Source organism: Uloborus diversus, chromosome 4 (genome assembly GCF_026930045.1).
Source record: "Uloborus diversus isolate 005 chromosome 4, Udiv.v.3.1, whole genome shotgun sequence".
NCBI classification, from domain to species: domain Eukaryota; kingdom Metazoa; phylum Arthropoda; class Arachnida; order Araneae; family Uloboridae; genus Uloborus; species Uloborus diversus.
The window spans coordinates 189,074,835-189,091,309 of record NC_072734.1 but is presented as its reverse complement, the minus strand read 5'-3'; the positions used below and the strand labels follow the sequence as shown (position 1 = coordinate 189,091,309).

Here is a 16,475-nt window from a genome sequence, read left to right as displayed (position 1 = left end):
TCTTGCGTGATTTTCAGCAGAAACCAAATAAGCACTCTGGTACAACAAAGCTATAGTACAATAGATGACAAAAAATGCGAAAAAAAAAAAAGAAAAAGAAAAAAGAAATGAAACTGCAGGGATACTGCACTTTATCTTCACACGGCAGTATATATCAGACGTTATTTTTACTTTCTTCGATATCTAATATATAGAAGAAAGTATTGGTTTCGTGCAAATTTTCAAGTTTCGAATTTTGACGGATTCGAACGTTTTGAGGTGTGGCGAGTCCATTTCGACCATTTTTGGAAGATATCTGTCTGTGTGTGTGTGTCTTTATGTGTGTGACTGATTTTTTGTGGCCGCTCTACAGCAAAAACTACCGAATGAAACCAAACGAAATTCGGTACACTTATGTGCCCCTATGTGAACTTGTGCCCATTGGTTTTTGGCACGAATTCCTCCAAGGGGAGTGGAGCAATGGAACGTTTCTTGAGTTATGCGTGCTTGCTATTCGCCAGGAAGTAACTGGCAGAACCAAACAAAATTTGGTCTATATATTGCCCTTAACGTGTACAGGTGCTGATTCAATTTTGTTGTCAATAGCTCTAACAGTGGCTGAGCTATAGAACGTTTTTTGTCGTCACTTGTGTCTGCTATATCTCAAGAAATAATGAACGGAATCAAACAAAAATTTATCGGAAAATAGCCCTTAGAGGGTACAAGAGCTGATATTATTTTCTCTTTCCGTTCCCCCTTATGAGCTCCTCTCCTTGATTGTACTATTTATTCTAAGATTCAATTCATTCTTTTTCAGCTTCCCCCGTATGAGTTCTTCTCCCTGATCCGCATGCTCTCGCTGGAATGGGTCAGTCTGTGGCTGATCCGCCCGACGAGCACCCCCCGGAGAATGGACGGCTCCCCCACAGACCCCGAAGCCACTGCAGTGGCACCGCCCCTGCCCCCCTCGGGTTCCACTACCTCCGCAGGCTGTGCAGGGAGAGGGGAATCCTCTTCGAAGACCCCGAGTTCAATGGAACGGGCACTAGAATACCCAGCAGCAAGCACAGATCTCAATGCTCGACAGTCACGTGGATGCGACCCTACGTAAGTAATTCGTTTAGAAAACATCTTTGTAGTCATGCAACTTGATCTGTCTAAACACTTTTTCTTAATACAGTAAACTCCTATTAATCTGGACTCTATTAAACCGGACTTTGCTTAATCCGGACAGCCATTTAAAGTACTTACACTGTACGAATTTACTTCTCTAGTATAAAATGAAGTCTCCAAAAAGCATCTGTGTGTTTGAACTCGCAAAACTCAAGAACTAACTTTCTTAATACAGTAAACTCCTATTAATCTGGACTCTATTAAACCGGACTTTGCTTAATCCGGACAGCCATTTAAAGTACTTACACTGTACGAATTTACTTCTCTAGTATAAAATGAAGTCTCCAAAAAGCATCTGTGTGTTTGAACTCGCAAAACTCAAGAACTAACTTTCTTAATACAGTAAACTCCTATTAATCTGGACTCTATTAAACCGGACTTTGCTTAATCCGGACAGCCATTTAAAGTACTTACTGTACGAATTTACTTCTTTAGTATAAAATGAAGTCTCCAAAAAGCATCTGTGTGTTTGAACTCGCAAAACTCAATAACTAACTTTCTTAATACAGTAAACTCCTATTAATCTGGACTCTATTAAACCGGACTTTGCTTAATCCGGACAGCCATTTAAAGTACTTACTGTACGAATTTACTTCTTTAGTATAAAATGAAGTCTCCAAAAAGCATCTGTGTGTTTGAACTCGCAAAACTCAAGAACTAACTTTCTTAATACAGTAAACTCCTATTAATCTGGACTCTATTAAACCGGACTTTGCTTAATCCGGACAGCCATTTAAAGTACTTACACTGTACGAATTTACTTCTCTAGTATAAAATGAAGTCTCCAAAAAGCATCTGTGTGTTTGAACTCGCAAAACTCAAGAACTAACTTTCTTAATACAGTAAACTCCTATTAATCTGGACTCTATTAAACCGGACTTTGCTTAATCCGGACAGCCATTTAAAGTACTTACTGTACGAATTTACTTCTTTAGTATAAAATGAAGTCTCCAAAAAGCATCTGTGTGTTTGAACTCGCAAAACTCAAGAACTAACTTTCTTAATACAGTAAACTCCTATTAATCTGGACTCTATTAAACCGGACTTTGCTTAATCCGGACAGCCATTTAAAGTACTTACTGTACGAATTTACTTCTTTAGTATAAAATGAAGTCTCCAAAAAGCATCTGTGTGTTCGAACTCGCAAAACTCAAGAACTAACTTTCTTAATACAGTAAACTCCTATTAATCTGGACTCTATTAAACCGGACTTTGCTTAATCCGGACAGCCATTTAAAGTACTTACTGTACGAATTTACTTCTTTAGTATAAAATGAAGTCTCCAAAAAGCATCTGTGTGTTCGAACTCGCAAAACTCAAGAACTAACTTTCTTAATACAGTAAACTCCTATTAATCTGGACTCTATTAAACCGGACTTTGCTTAATCCGGACAGCCATTTAAAGTACTTACTGCACGAATTTACTTCTCTAGTATAAAATGAAGTCTCCAAAAAGCATCTGTGTGTTTGAACTCGCAAAACTCAAGAACTAACTTTCTTAATACAGTAAACTCCTATTAATCTTGACTCTATTAAACCGGACTTTGCTTAATCCGGACAGCCATTTAAAGTACTTACTGCACGAATTTACTTCTCTAGTATAAAATGAAGTCTCCAAAAAGCATCTGTGTGTTCGAACTCGCAAAACTCAAGAACTAACTTTCTTAATACAGTAAACTCCTATTAATCTGGACTCTATTAAACCGGACTTTGCTTAATCCGGACAGCCATTTAAAGTACTTACTGCACGAATTTACTTCTCTAGTATAAAATGAAGTCTCCAAAAAGCATCTGTGTGTTTGAACTCGCAAAACTCAAGAACTAACTTTCTTAATACAGTAAACTCCTATTAATCTGGACTCTATTAAACCGGACTTTGCTTAATCCGGACAGCCATTTAAAGTACTTACTGCACGAATTTACTTCTCTAGTATAAAATGAAGTCTCCAAAAAGCATCTGTGTGTTTGAACTCGCAAAACTCAAGAACTAACTTTCTTAATACAGTAAACTCCTATTAATCTGGACTCTATTAAACCGGACTTTGCTTAATCCGGACAGCCATTTAAAGTACTTACTGCACGAATTTACTTCTCTAGTATAAAATGAAGTCTCCAAAAAGCATCTGTGTGTTCGAACTCGCAAAACTCAAGAACTAACTTTCTTAATACAGTAAACTCCTATTAATCTGGACTCTATTAAACCGGACTTTGCTTAATCCGGACAGCCATTTAAAGTACTTACTGTACGAATTTACTTCTTTAGTATAAAATGAAGTCTCCAAAAAGCATCTGTGTGTTTGAACTCGCAAAACTCAAGAACTAACTTTCTTAATACAGTAAACTCCTATTAATCTGGACTCTATTAAACCGGACTTTGCTTAATCCGGACAGCCATTTAAAGTACTTACTGTACGAATTTACTTCTTTAGTATAAAATGAAGTCTCCAAAAAGCATCTGTGTGTTCGAACTCGCAAAACTCAAGAACTAACTTTCTTAATACAGTAAACTCCTATTAATCTGGACTCTATTAAACCGGACTTTGCTTAATCCGGACAGCCATTTAAAGTACTTACTGTACGAATTTACTTCTTTAGTATAAAATGAAGTCTCCAAAAAGCATCTGTGTGTTTGAACTCGCAAAACTCAAGAACTAACTTTCTTAATACAGTAAACTCCTATTAATCTGGACTCTATTAAACCGGACTTTGCTTAATCCGGACAGCCATTTAAAGTACTTACTGTACGAATTTACTTCTTTAGTATAAAATGAAGTCTCCAAAAAGCATCTGTGTGTTCGAACTCGCAAAACTCAAGAACTAACTTTCTTAATACAGTAAACTCCTATTAATCTGGACTCTATTAAACCGGACTTTGCTTAATCCGGACAGCCATTTAAAGTACTTACTGTACGAATTTACTTCTTTAGTATAAAATGAAGTCTCCAAAAAGCATCTGTGTGTTCGAACTCGCAAAACTCAAGAACTAACTTTCTTAATACAGTAAACTCCTATTAATCTGGACTCTATTAAACCGGACTTTGCTTAATCCGGACAGCCATTTAAAGTACTTACTGCACGAATTTACTTCTCTAGTATAAAATGAAGTCTCCAAAAAGCATCTGTGTGTTTGAACTCGCAAAACTCAAGAACTAACTTTCTTAATACAGTAAACTCCTATTAATCTGGACTCTATTAAACCGGACTTTGCTTAATCCGGACAGCCATTTAAAGTACTTACTGTACGAATTTACTTCTTTAGTATAAAATGAAGTCTCCAAAAAGCATCTGTGTGTTCGAACTCGCAAAACTCAAGAACTAACTTTCTTAATACAGTAAACTCCTATTAATCTTGACTCTATTAAACCGGACTTTGCTTAATCCGGACAGCCATTTAAAGTACTTACTGCACGAATTTACTTCTCTAGTATAAAATGAAGTCTCCAAAAAGCATCTGTGTGTTTGAACTCGCAAAACTCAAGAACTAACTTTCTTAATACAGTAAACTCCTATTAATCTGGACTCTATTAAACCGGACTTTGCTTAATCCGGACAGCCATTTAAAGTACTTACTGCACGAATTTACTTCTCTAGTATAAAATGAAGTCTCCAAAAAGCATCTGTGTGTTTGAACTCGCAAAACTCAAGAACTAACTTTCTTAATACAGTAAACTCCTATTAATCTGGACTCTATTAAACCGGACTTTGCTTAATCCGGACAGCCATTTAAAGTACTTACTGCACGAATTTACTTCTCTAGTATAAAATGAAGTCTCCAAAAAGCATCTGTGTGTTCGAACTCGCAAAACTCAAGAACTAACTTTCTTAATACAGTAAACTCCTATTAATCTGGACTCTATTAAACCGGACTTTGCTTAATCCGGACAGCCATTTAAAGTACTTACTGTACGAATTTACTTCTTTAGTATAAAATGAAGTCTCCAAAAAGCATCTGTGTGTTCGAACTCGCAAAACTCAAGAACTAACTTTCTTAATACAGTAAACTCCTATTAATCTGGACTCTATTAAACCGGACTTTGCTTAATCCGGACAGCCATTTAAAGTACTTACTGTACGAATTTACTTCTTTAGTATAAAATGAAGTCTCCAAAAAGCATCTGTGTGTTCGAACTCGCAAAACTCAAGAACTAACTTTCTTAATACAGTAAACTCCTATTAATCTGGACTCTATTAAACCGGACTTTGCTTAATCCGGACAGCCATTTAAAGTACTTACTGCACGAATTTACTTCTCTAGTATAAAATGAAGTCTCCAAAAAGCATCTGTGTGTTTGAACTCGCAAAACTCAAGAACTAACTTTCTTAATACAGTAAACTCCTATTAATCTGGACTCTATTAAACCGGACTTTGCTTAATCCGGACAGCCATTTAAAGTACTTACTGCACGAATTTACTTCTCTAGTATAAAATGAAGTCTCCAAAAAGCATCTGTGTGTTCGAACTCGCAAAACTCAAGAACTAACTTTCTTAATACAGTAAACTCCTATTAATCTGGACTCTATTAAACCGGACTTTGCTTAATCCGGACAGCCATTTAAAGTACTTACTGCACGAATTTACTTCTCTAGTATAAAATGAAGTCTCCAAAAAGCATCTGTGTGTTTGAACTCGCAAAACTCAAGAACTAACTTTCTTAATACAGTAAACTCCTATTAATCTGGACTCTATTAAACCGGACTTTGCTTAATCCGGACAGCCATTTAAAGTACTTACTGCACGAATTTACTTCTCTAGTATAAAATGAAGTCTCCAAAAAGCATCTGTGTGTTTGAACTCGCAAAACTCAAGAACTAACTTTCTTAATACAGTAAACTCCTATTAATCTGGACTCTATTAAACCGGACTTTGCTTAATCCGGACAGCCATTTAAAGTACTTACTGCACGAATTTACTTCTCTAGTATAAAATGAAGTCTCCAAAAAGCATCTGTGTGTTCGAACTCGCAAAACTCAAGAACTAACTTTCTTAATACAGTAAACTCCTATTAATCTGGACTCTATTAAACCGGACTTTGCTTAATCCGGACAGCCATTTAAAGTACTTACTGTACGAATTTACTTCTTTAGTATAAAATGAAGTCTCCAAAAAGCATCTGTGTGTTTGAACTCGCAAAACTCAAGAACTAACTTTCTTAATACAGTAAACTCCTATTAATCTGGACTCTATTAAACCGGACTTTGCTTAATCCGGACAGCCATTTAAAGTACTTACTGTACGAATTTACTTCTTTAGTATAAAATGAAGTCTCCAAAAAGCATCTGTGTGTTCGAACTCGCAAAACTCAAGAACTAACTTTCTTAATACAGTAAACTCCTATTAATCTGGACTCTATTAAACCGGACTTTGCTTAATCCGGACAGCCATTTAAAGTACTTACTGTACGAATTTACTTCTTTAGTATAAAATGAAGTCTCCAAAAAGCATCTGTGTGTTTGAACTCGCAAAACTCAAGAACTAACTTTCTTAATACAGTAAACTCCTATTAATCTGGACTCTATTAAACCGGACTTTGCTTAATCCGGACAGCCATTTAAAGTACTTACTGTACGAATTTACTTCTTTAGTATAAAATGAAGTCTCCAAAAAGCATCTGTGTGTTCGAACTCGCAAAACTCAAGAACTAACTTTCTTAATACAGTAAACTCCTATTAATCTGGACTCTATTAAACCGGACTTTGCTTAATCCGGACAGCCATTTAAAGTACTTACTGTACGAATTTACTTCTTTAGTATAAAATGAAGTCTCCAAAAAGCATCTGTGTGTTCGAACTCTCAAAACTCAAGAACTAACTTTCTTAATACAGTAAACTCCTATTAATCTGGACTCTATTAAACCGGACTTTGCTTAATCCGGACAGCCATTTAAAGTACTTACTGCACGAATTTACTTCTCTAGTATAAAATGAAGTCTCCAAAAAGCATCTGTGTGTTTGAACTCGCAAAACTCAAGAACTAACTTTCTTAATACAGTAAACTCCTATTAATCTGGACTCTATTAAACCGGACTTTGCTTAATCCGGACAGCCATTTAAAGTACTTACTGTACGAATTTACTTCTTTAGTATAAAATGAAGTCTCCAAAAAGCATCTGTGTGTTCGAACTCGCAAAACTCAAGAACTAACTTTCTTAATACAGTAAACTCCTATTAATCTTGACTCTATTAAACCGGACTTTGCTTAATCCGGACAGCCATTTAAAGTACTTACTGCACGAATTTACTTCTCTAGTATAAAATGAAGTCTCCAAAAAGCATCTGTGTGTTTGAACTCGCAAAACTCAAGAACTAACTTTCTTAATACAGTAAACTCCTATTAATCTGGACTCTATTAAACCGGACTTTGCTTAATCCGGACAGCCATTTAAAGTACTTACTGTACGAATTTACTTCTTTAGTATAAAATGAAGTCTCCAAAAAGCATCTGTGTGTTCGAACTCGCAAAACTCAAGAACTAACTTTCTTAATACAGTAAACTCCTATTAATCTGGACTCTATTAAACCGGACTTTGCTTAATCCGGACAGCCATTTAAAGTACTTACTGTACGAATTTACTTCTTTAGTATAAAATGAAGTCTCCAAAAAGCATCTGTGTGTTTGAACTCGCAAAACTCAAGAACTAACTTTCTTAATACAGTAAACTCCTATTAATCTGGACTCTATTACACCGGACTTTGCTTAATCCGGACAGCCATTTAAAGTACTTACTGTACGAATTTACTTCTTTAGTATAAAATGAAGTCTCCAAAAAGCATCTGTGTGTTCGAACTCGCAAAACTCAAGAACTAACTTTCTTAATACAGTAAACTCCTATTAATCTGGACTCTATTAAACCGGACTTTGCTTAATCCGGACAGCCATTTAAAGTACTTACTGTACGAATTTACTTCTTTAGTATAAAATGAAGTCTCCAAAAAGCATCTGTGTGTTTGAACTCGCAAAACTCAAGAACTAACTTTCTTAATACAGTAAACTCCTATTAATCTGGACTCTATTAAACCGGACTTTGCTTAATCCGGACAGCCATTTAAAGTACTTACTGTACGAATTTACTTCTTTAGTATAAAATGAAGTCTCCAAAAAGCATCTGTGTGTTTGAACTCGCAAAACTCAAGAACTAACTTTCTTAATACAGTAAACTCCTATTAATCTGGACTCTATTAAACCGGACTTTGCTTAATCCGGACAGCCATTTAAAGTACTTACTGTACGAATTTACTTCTTTAGTATGAAATGAAGTCTCCAAAAAGCATCTGTGTGTTTGAACTCGCAAAACTCAAGAACTAACTTTCTTAATACAGTAAACTCCTATTAATCTGGACTCTATTAAACCGGACTTTGCTTTATCCGGACAGCCATTTAAAGTACTTACTGTACGAATTTACTTCTCTAGTATAAAATGAAGTCTCCAAAAAGCATCTGTGTGTTTGAACTCGCAAAACTCAAGAACTACCCGGCCGATTTCGCTGAAATTTTCACAATTTGTTCCTTTAAGTCCTGAAAAAGATTGCAGACCGGTTCGAAAAACAAATTTGATGAATAGTTCTTTTTTATTCCGATTTAGGCCCAAATTTCACATGAATTCCTGAATATGGGGGTGAAAAATTACTTGCAAATATACATTAATAGTATATATCATTGAAAAAAGTAGATTTTCCCCGTTCTACGCAATTTGTTTCAATGCTCTAACATAGTTACGGCGGGAGTTATTTGCTTTTTTATCTCGAATTTGTTTAGGCTTAGCTGAAATTTAGGCAGTACTTTCTTCATATAAGATTCACATTCTTTTCTACTTTCTTCAATAAAAAGTGAAGGAATGGTCCCACAGTTTTCTTTTTGACACCATTGGGAAAAGCAAATTTTTTTACTCCAGATCTACATGGACCTATGGTCGAAAAACTAAGCTTCTATTACCAAAGGAAAAATGTTACAAACCTTTTTAAATCAAGTTCAAAAAATCGCATTTCCATTCAAATTGTTATCCATTTTCTTTCGCATTTTAATTCCTTAAACTTACTTTATTTTGTGTTTCCATGGTTACGCTTTTTAAATCCGTCTTTCTCGATTTAATTTCTTAAAAGAAAATTTTAATGTGTGTCGTCATTGTTTGGAAGGGAAGGCTTGCATGATGTTTTTTTTTTTCTATTTACGCCTGATTGTTGAGTATACGTCACTTGATACAATTTGTATTTTCAAGTTGGACCCAGGCAAAACCGGGCAACTCAGCTAGTTGAATGGAGACTTAGCGCAATAAGGAGTTTTTGTACGAAGAATTTTCTATATTTGTGTAACGTATTTTTACAGTTTTCCCATATGTATTTTTATATTTCAATCTCTTGAACTTAAAATACAATTTTTTCTGCGTACAGTAGTATGTTTATGTACATTGGCTTAGTCTATAGATTATTAGGTTTAATACGTTTTTTCACCAATTTGGACTCATAGGATCTCCTATTTGTCTTGATTAGTGAGGTTCTACTGCATCTGGAATTTCTATAACTATGAATACATAGCTTTGTTTGGAACTGTAGAATATCCCTCAACACTGTTGACGCTCTGCGGAGGAGGTAAAAACATTGAACTCGAAGAAAATGGGAGGGAAATTGACTAGATAAGCAAATCATGACTTCTACAGTGTGTTACTGATCAAGAAGTTTGGCGCAAATTTTCTTTTCAAATTTATTTCTTGCAAAGGGAAAAAAATAATTATTAAATAAAAACAAAAAACCCAGCTGCATAAAAACCAAAAAGACTAGGAAATGAAAAATGTAAGCCCAGTAGTTTAGAACGTTATTAAGTATTACTGAATAACTACACCATTGAAACAGTTTTATAATCGACATATACACACATAAGACAAATCATAAATTCAAAAGCAGATTAGACGGATGAACAGTCGGGGCCCATTAATTTTTGACTCAGGAACCTCGTAAAATTTGAATGGGCCCCGACTGTTGATCCTCCTAATCTGCTTTTGCATTAATGATTTGTCTTAGTATCTCTAAATAATCACAGAATCTGTTTTAAAACAGAGAATAAAGTTTTGAACCATTCTTGGTCACACCAGACTATTCTAGTAGCGTAAAACAAGTAGGCTCGCGCAGCTTTCGACGAATATCTTGACTTTTGTCTGTGGGTAACGTTACTTGAAATTTAAATGACAAAATTACGGCAGTAATTGGAAATTCATTTTACTGCCCTATAAAAAAAAAATCTCGTTTATTATAAGCCACCCTCAAAAAAAAATGTGTATTTAGTTTTGAGTCTGCTTCCTGCTACCCATCACAGCAATATAACCTAGTTCATATTATTTTGACTAGCATAACAATGTAACTTAATTCATACTACTTTTACTATCGTAACAATCTGTTCCGTTGGAGGCATTGTAACAGAAACCTCACACACTTGTCCTTAAAAATCACTTTTTTTTAAATCTAGATTCTCGAAACCTACATCTTTAGAATAGTTTTCTTCATAATAAACCCCCGCAAACGCCGATATTTGGCTTGTCACAGTGACTGCTTTTCTGCGTTATCGCAATTTCAAATTAAAGTGTCAAACTTCAAGCAAAATAGAGCAGCGATTCGCATGAAAGGAAAGATAACATCAAAGTAACATAATCCGTTAAAACATCAGGACTCAAAGCGTGAAGGAATTCAGCCATTTTTAACTCTTAACACCACAATGGCTTTGAAAGTGAATTAAACCACTACAGTCCGGATTAACCTGTCGGAAATGTAATACTTTAATGAGAAAGAATTTCAAACTCTTCGTGGAAGAATTGCTTTGCTCTTTATTTGCTCGCTGAATAATTAATTAGACTTATTTTTTTCGCATGAGTTGAGAAAGGTTAACTTAAAGTATTTCAAAAATGTTTTACATGATTTTATTTTTTCTTCAGAATGAATAAATAGAATAAATTTCATATTCAAGTACGCAACTCTTCGACAATTTTTATGCAAAAATAAGTAAAACAGAATATTTAAATTATATGCGATCAAAGAGAGGAAAAAAATGCTGGTTTTATACTAATTTTTAAAACTATTTTTGTCACTTTTTTTTAAACTTTTGTTCTATCGCATTATGATTATTTTGCAAGAAATTTTTGGTTTCGATCATATTTTATTCCAAGATGTTAATTTTACAATGAAATTAGAAATTTTTAATGTATTTGTCAAGTTATTCTTACGTTTTCCTTCTCGTACTTAAATATATTGATATTGTACACAAAATAAAGTCGCATAAGTTTTCAAATACCTTCAAACTAGATTCATATAAGCACACACTCCACTGGTTTTCATATCGTTTTACTCCTACACTCAGACACGGACGAACACAGAAATCTATATTCAAAATTAAGTAAGTAAGCAGCAGACTTTTCGTCAAATGATCGGCTCGCCTTCTTTACACTTGAAGATTCTCATCAACAGATATCAATCTGCAAGAATGATTTTTGTTCAGGGCCGTCCCGACGAAGGGGGGGGGGGTGGCGAGCAGGGCAATCGCCTTGGGCGCCATGAAATGAGGGGGAGCCGCAAGGCGCCCCTAGTTTTGACGGAACACGACGATATTCACACGAAAACGACATTTTCACGAGGGACGCTTTGCGGCGCCCCTCATCGTATAAAATGCCCCGATTGTATAAAATTAAGGGTGGCTTGCGGCGCCCCCTCATTTCGTGTATCATAGACACACAGTCATACTCTCTTAAAAAATTCCTGCGCTTTTAACTCAGACTGAGTAAATTTTCACTCCTTTACAGTTGCGAAAACGCACTTTCCTTATAGGAGTGAATTTCATTCCTTTTGCGGAGCGGTTATTTTCAATCCATTTGGATAAGCTAATTTCACTCCCTTTTGATAAGTGTTTTCCACTCTTTTTTAAGACTAAATTAATATCCTAAATGAGTGACTGCTTTCCGTTTTGGAAAGCCGCTATTTCACTCTTTTTTAGAATAAAATAGATAAAATCATTTCACTCTCATTTGGTGAAATTGTTTTTTAAATGTGTTTTCATGTGCTTATGCTGTGTATTTGAATTTAAAACTGTTTTTAAAATTGTTATTTCATTTGAAAAAAAAAATTAGGTTAAAAAAGTGTGAAAAAAAAACTGTTTTTAGTGTTTCCGAAGAGGTTGCACAAAAACTGTATGGTAAGTACGAAGACTTTTCTAATTTATTAAAACTTTAACTGGTAATATTTCTTGAACTACTCGTATATCGTTACAAATCACCCACGTGCAATATTACGTACATTTCCGAATTTAAAGATTAAAATAAAATTAAACAAACCCACACAGTTCCAAATAAATAGATTTAAAATTTTGAAACTCTATATTGATATTCTCGGTGTGCCTTTTAACATTAATAATGTTTTAAAAGTTATCTCAGTTCAAATTAATTTAAAAAGTCACTCATAAATTATGACAAGATACGTTCGAATTCAATTTTGTTTCTTCGGGGCCATTCATTAATTACGTAAGGACAATTTTGGCAATATTTTTGACCTTCCCTTCCCCCTATGTAAGGGTATGTAAGATTCCCCTCCCCCCCCCCCCATCTTACGTAAGATTCTTTTTTTTCTTCACAATAATAAATATTACATCACTGGGATCGTTCTTAAATTAACTCTCATTATTATTTTTTAAAACCTTTTTGAGTAAAGAAATGTTTACTGTAAGGAATCTTGACCGAATGTTTTTTCGACAAATAATTTTTGTATATGATGCGATACTAATTAAAAATAAGACATGCAAAAGACAGAGCGGTTCTTTTATTATATTTTACACGTTTCATTCTTTGAAACACAAAACAGCTCATCCTATAATACATACTTTTACCTTCCTGAAGCAAATGAAATATAATATTTGCCAAACCACTTGACCGCGGATTTCTAATATAAAATATCGGCTTGGAAAATATTAATAAGAATGGATCTAACCCCCCCCCCCTCCAAGCAAGGGTATGTAGAGAATTTTCCACCCCTCCCCCCCCCCCCCCCGTCAGGACACTTACTTAATGAATTGGATGTTACACATATGAATGAGTGTATTGTACAAAGTTTATGATACTCTTTAAAGTTTATTATACACACAAACAATATTTGATTAATTTAAAATATACGCAGTGGTTGGAGCTCCGACCATCGGGAGCGGATTCGGTATCCGACCTATAGATTTGCGCATGGTCGGGTCTGTAACACCTGCCTAAAATATATATATACAGTACACACACACACACCAAAAATGGTAACGACTGTTTTAAATGTCCTATTTTTGATTCGATGACCGAAACAAAATTGTTGATGAAAGTTTCATTCGTTTGGAAGAAAAAGTTACAAAAAGTTCGCCGTAACATTGCACGTGGATGATTTGTAATGATATACGAGCAGTTCAAGAAATATTAACAGTTACAAGTTTTAATAAAAAAGAAAATTCTTCGCACTTACCATGCAGTTTTTGTGCACTTCCTTCAGAAACCTCATTCGGCAACAAATATTGTTTAAATTTATTAAATGAAGACATTTAGATAGCGACATCCACTTGGTACTCGCGACCAACGTTGTGTAAGCCTAACGTGGAGGTATAGAAGATTCTCCCTAAACAAAATCACGTGACAGAATCGAACCAATGAAAATGTTTTTGAGTCCTTCTTTTAAAGAATGTTTTTATATTTCGCTCACCAAACGGAGTGTTTCCGAATTTCACGCGAATAAAGAAAAGTTTTAGTCTTGGTTTTTTCGTAAAACGTCTTTTTTCGATAAAGCTAGCACTCAGAAAGAATGAATGCACCCGCAATAGATTTCACTCTTTTTAAGAGTTATTTTTTCGCTCTTTTGAATTAAGAGTGTAGACACACAAAATAGGGAATCATTGCAATGATTCTCTATTTTTTCCTATATATATAGGGCACGAAATTATTCCTCTCTCTCTAAGTCTCCAAAACATTCGTTTCCTTTGTATCATTGAAGCAGATACAATTTTTGAGAATATAACTGTTTAGAATCAAACAAAAGGTACTTCTCCTTTGTCTAGTTCTCACCAGATTTGCTTGAATTCTGCCCCTGCGTGCAGTGGCGTAACCATAAAAAAGTTTTAAGGGAACCTATTAAAAAAAAAAAATCTTTTTGATCGGGTAGGTAAAAAGGTCAAAAGCTGTTCGGTCAAAATTTTGAGCATTTAGTTTTAAAAACGCAATTTTAGCCTTAAAAACGCGATTATAGGCGATGTTTATTGACGTTACGGTAAGGCCTCAGATACTCTTTCCGATCGATTAATTTTTTAAATAGATTGAAATCAATTCCTTCTCCCCCTGCAAGTTTTCGAAATTGAAATTTAAAAACGCAACTTTAAACAAACTTTGAAAATTTTATGAATAGGAGGATCTGGAGCATTTCCCAGGAAAATTGTTCAAAATTATGGTTCAAAAAATTTAAGCAATGTTTTACATTCAGAGGCTGTTCAATTTTTTTGTAAGTCGCTTAAAAAATCCATTACTTTTGCTTATTAAAGAAAGGCGGCATGAGGACCCTTGCACAAATATTTTCTCAAACTCAAGTCTTAAAATGCAATTTCTAAGGCCATAGTTTGTAATATTAGGGCCAGTGATTTTTCGAAATTAGAGCTCCAAAAACGCCATTCTGAGCGAATTTCGATGTTGTTGAGTATTTGTGAGCTTCTCCTTAAAACTTACAAGTATTTGATGCAAAAAAATAACAGCTTTATATGAAAGCTGGTATTAAGTTGGTACAAGTAAAACTAAAAACTCTTGAAAAGAATAATTGGATGATTCCAGATCGAAATTTGATTTTGATGTAATTTACTTCGATATTTTCTATTTATAACAGCAAATTATTTATTCGTGTTCTTAGTTTGATCAATATAGATAACGAACTCAGTTTTGATTGTTTGTTTTTTATCTAGTGGAATAACATTTTACTAGATAAATATTTGGATTTTCAGCATTTCCCTTTTTTCAAAAAGTTTTTGGGGCATTAATGTTTCACAAATATTCGAAACAGATTCATTGTTTTTGTTTTAATTTGTATTATGCATAGCCCATTGATTATTCTGTTCATTAATATGTAAAAAAAAATAAGTATCTATTATGCGTTGATGTTATAACTAACTTGATTTTTCTGTGTGTATAGGGGGGGCGCCAGGAAACTTTCGCCCCGGGCGCCGTCTGCTCTTCGGACGGCCCTGTTTTTGTTTTCAAACATTTTTTTTAATTACAAGATGTTAATTTTTCAATTATATTATCTGTTTTAAATACGTTTTCGAACTTGTTCTTATGTATTGTTTCTGCAATATCTGTAGCTAAATTTATCGAGTTTTTGAGATTCGAATCCATATCGTGATTTATTTTTAGAGTCTTTCTTTCCCTAGAATATAAAAACTTTCTGTTGTGCACTAACTGTTGCACGGCTGCACTACACACGAATAGAATCTATAATATTCACTGATGCACTTGTCGGTCACTTCGAATAGCATTGCACATACTGAAATGTTTTCTTCTCAACAAAGGCAACTTCAATAGCAATGGATTCAAATAGAGGAATCTATAGAAAAGAGTCGTTTCCAAAATTTTAAAAGTATTTTTTTTTTCTGAAAGAGCATGCTTAAAAACATAGGATCTGACTATTTTTTTAAATAATTTGACTAAGTTTAATATTTTTAAAAAATTACTTTAATCGGTGAACTTTCATTGTTTATGCTTCTGCCGATGACATCACAAATGATGAAATGCCATTCAGTGTTGCCATTCACAGAACAAAATATTTAATTCGCATCTTTACTCACGTGTGTTGGCAACGATAGGGTTGATAGCAAGCGAAGAGAGCAATTTAACTCGCTTCTTGATTATCATAACGTGGGAACGCTGTAGAAAGATGCGCCAAAATGCATCATTTGTGACGTCATCAAGACCACGCCTTGTTTGAAAAATCGGACATTTAAAAAAAATAATTAAAAAATAACTGTTGGGAAAATGAAAGTATTTTCTGGGTCCATGTTATTATTATTTTTATTATTTTTTGCTTATTCTATCAATTTCAGTGACAAAAAGTACTACTTTTGGCTGAAGGAAACAACCCAATTTATATATCAGGCTGAACACATATTTATGACTGAAGCACAATTCAACGGGTCAGAAATCGTTAACAAATATGCATTACAAGAACTAATAGTTATTTTACTTGGAAGAAATTTTCTAAACCAATCTTGGCAACCTTGACAAAACCTCAAAATTTTATCTTTGTAAATATAACAATAAACAGCGTCTCCAGTAGAGTAGTTCAAAAAAACTTTT

The 16,475-nt window shown here is 34.3% G+C and overlaps 1 protein-coding gene across 1 annotated transcript in view; it reads left to right on the top strand.

Annotated features, from left to right (window-relative positions):
• The first annotated feature begins 843 nt into the window (after positions 1-843).
• LOC129221339 (calpain-9-like) overlaps positions 844-16,475 on the top strand; it is a 58,804-nt gene continuing 43,172 nt past the window's right edge. The window contains exon 1 of the mRNA XM_054855806.1: positions 844-1,086. Within this exon, the coding sequence (XP_054711781.1) occupies positions 844-1,086 (243 nt within the window). The remainder of the gene's footprint in view (positions 1,087-16,475) is intronic.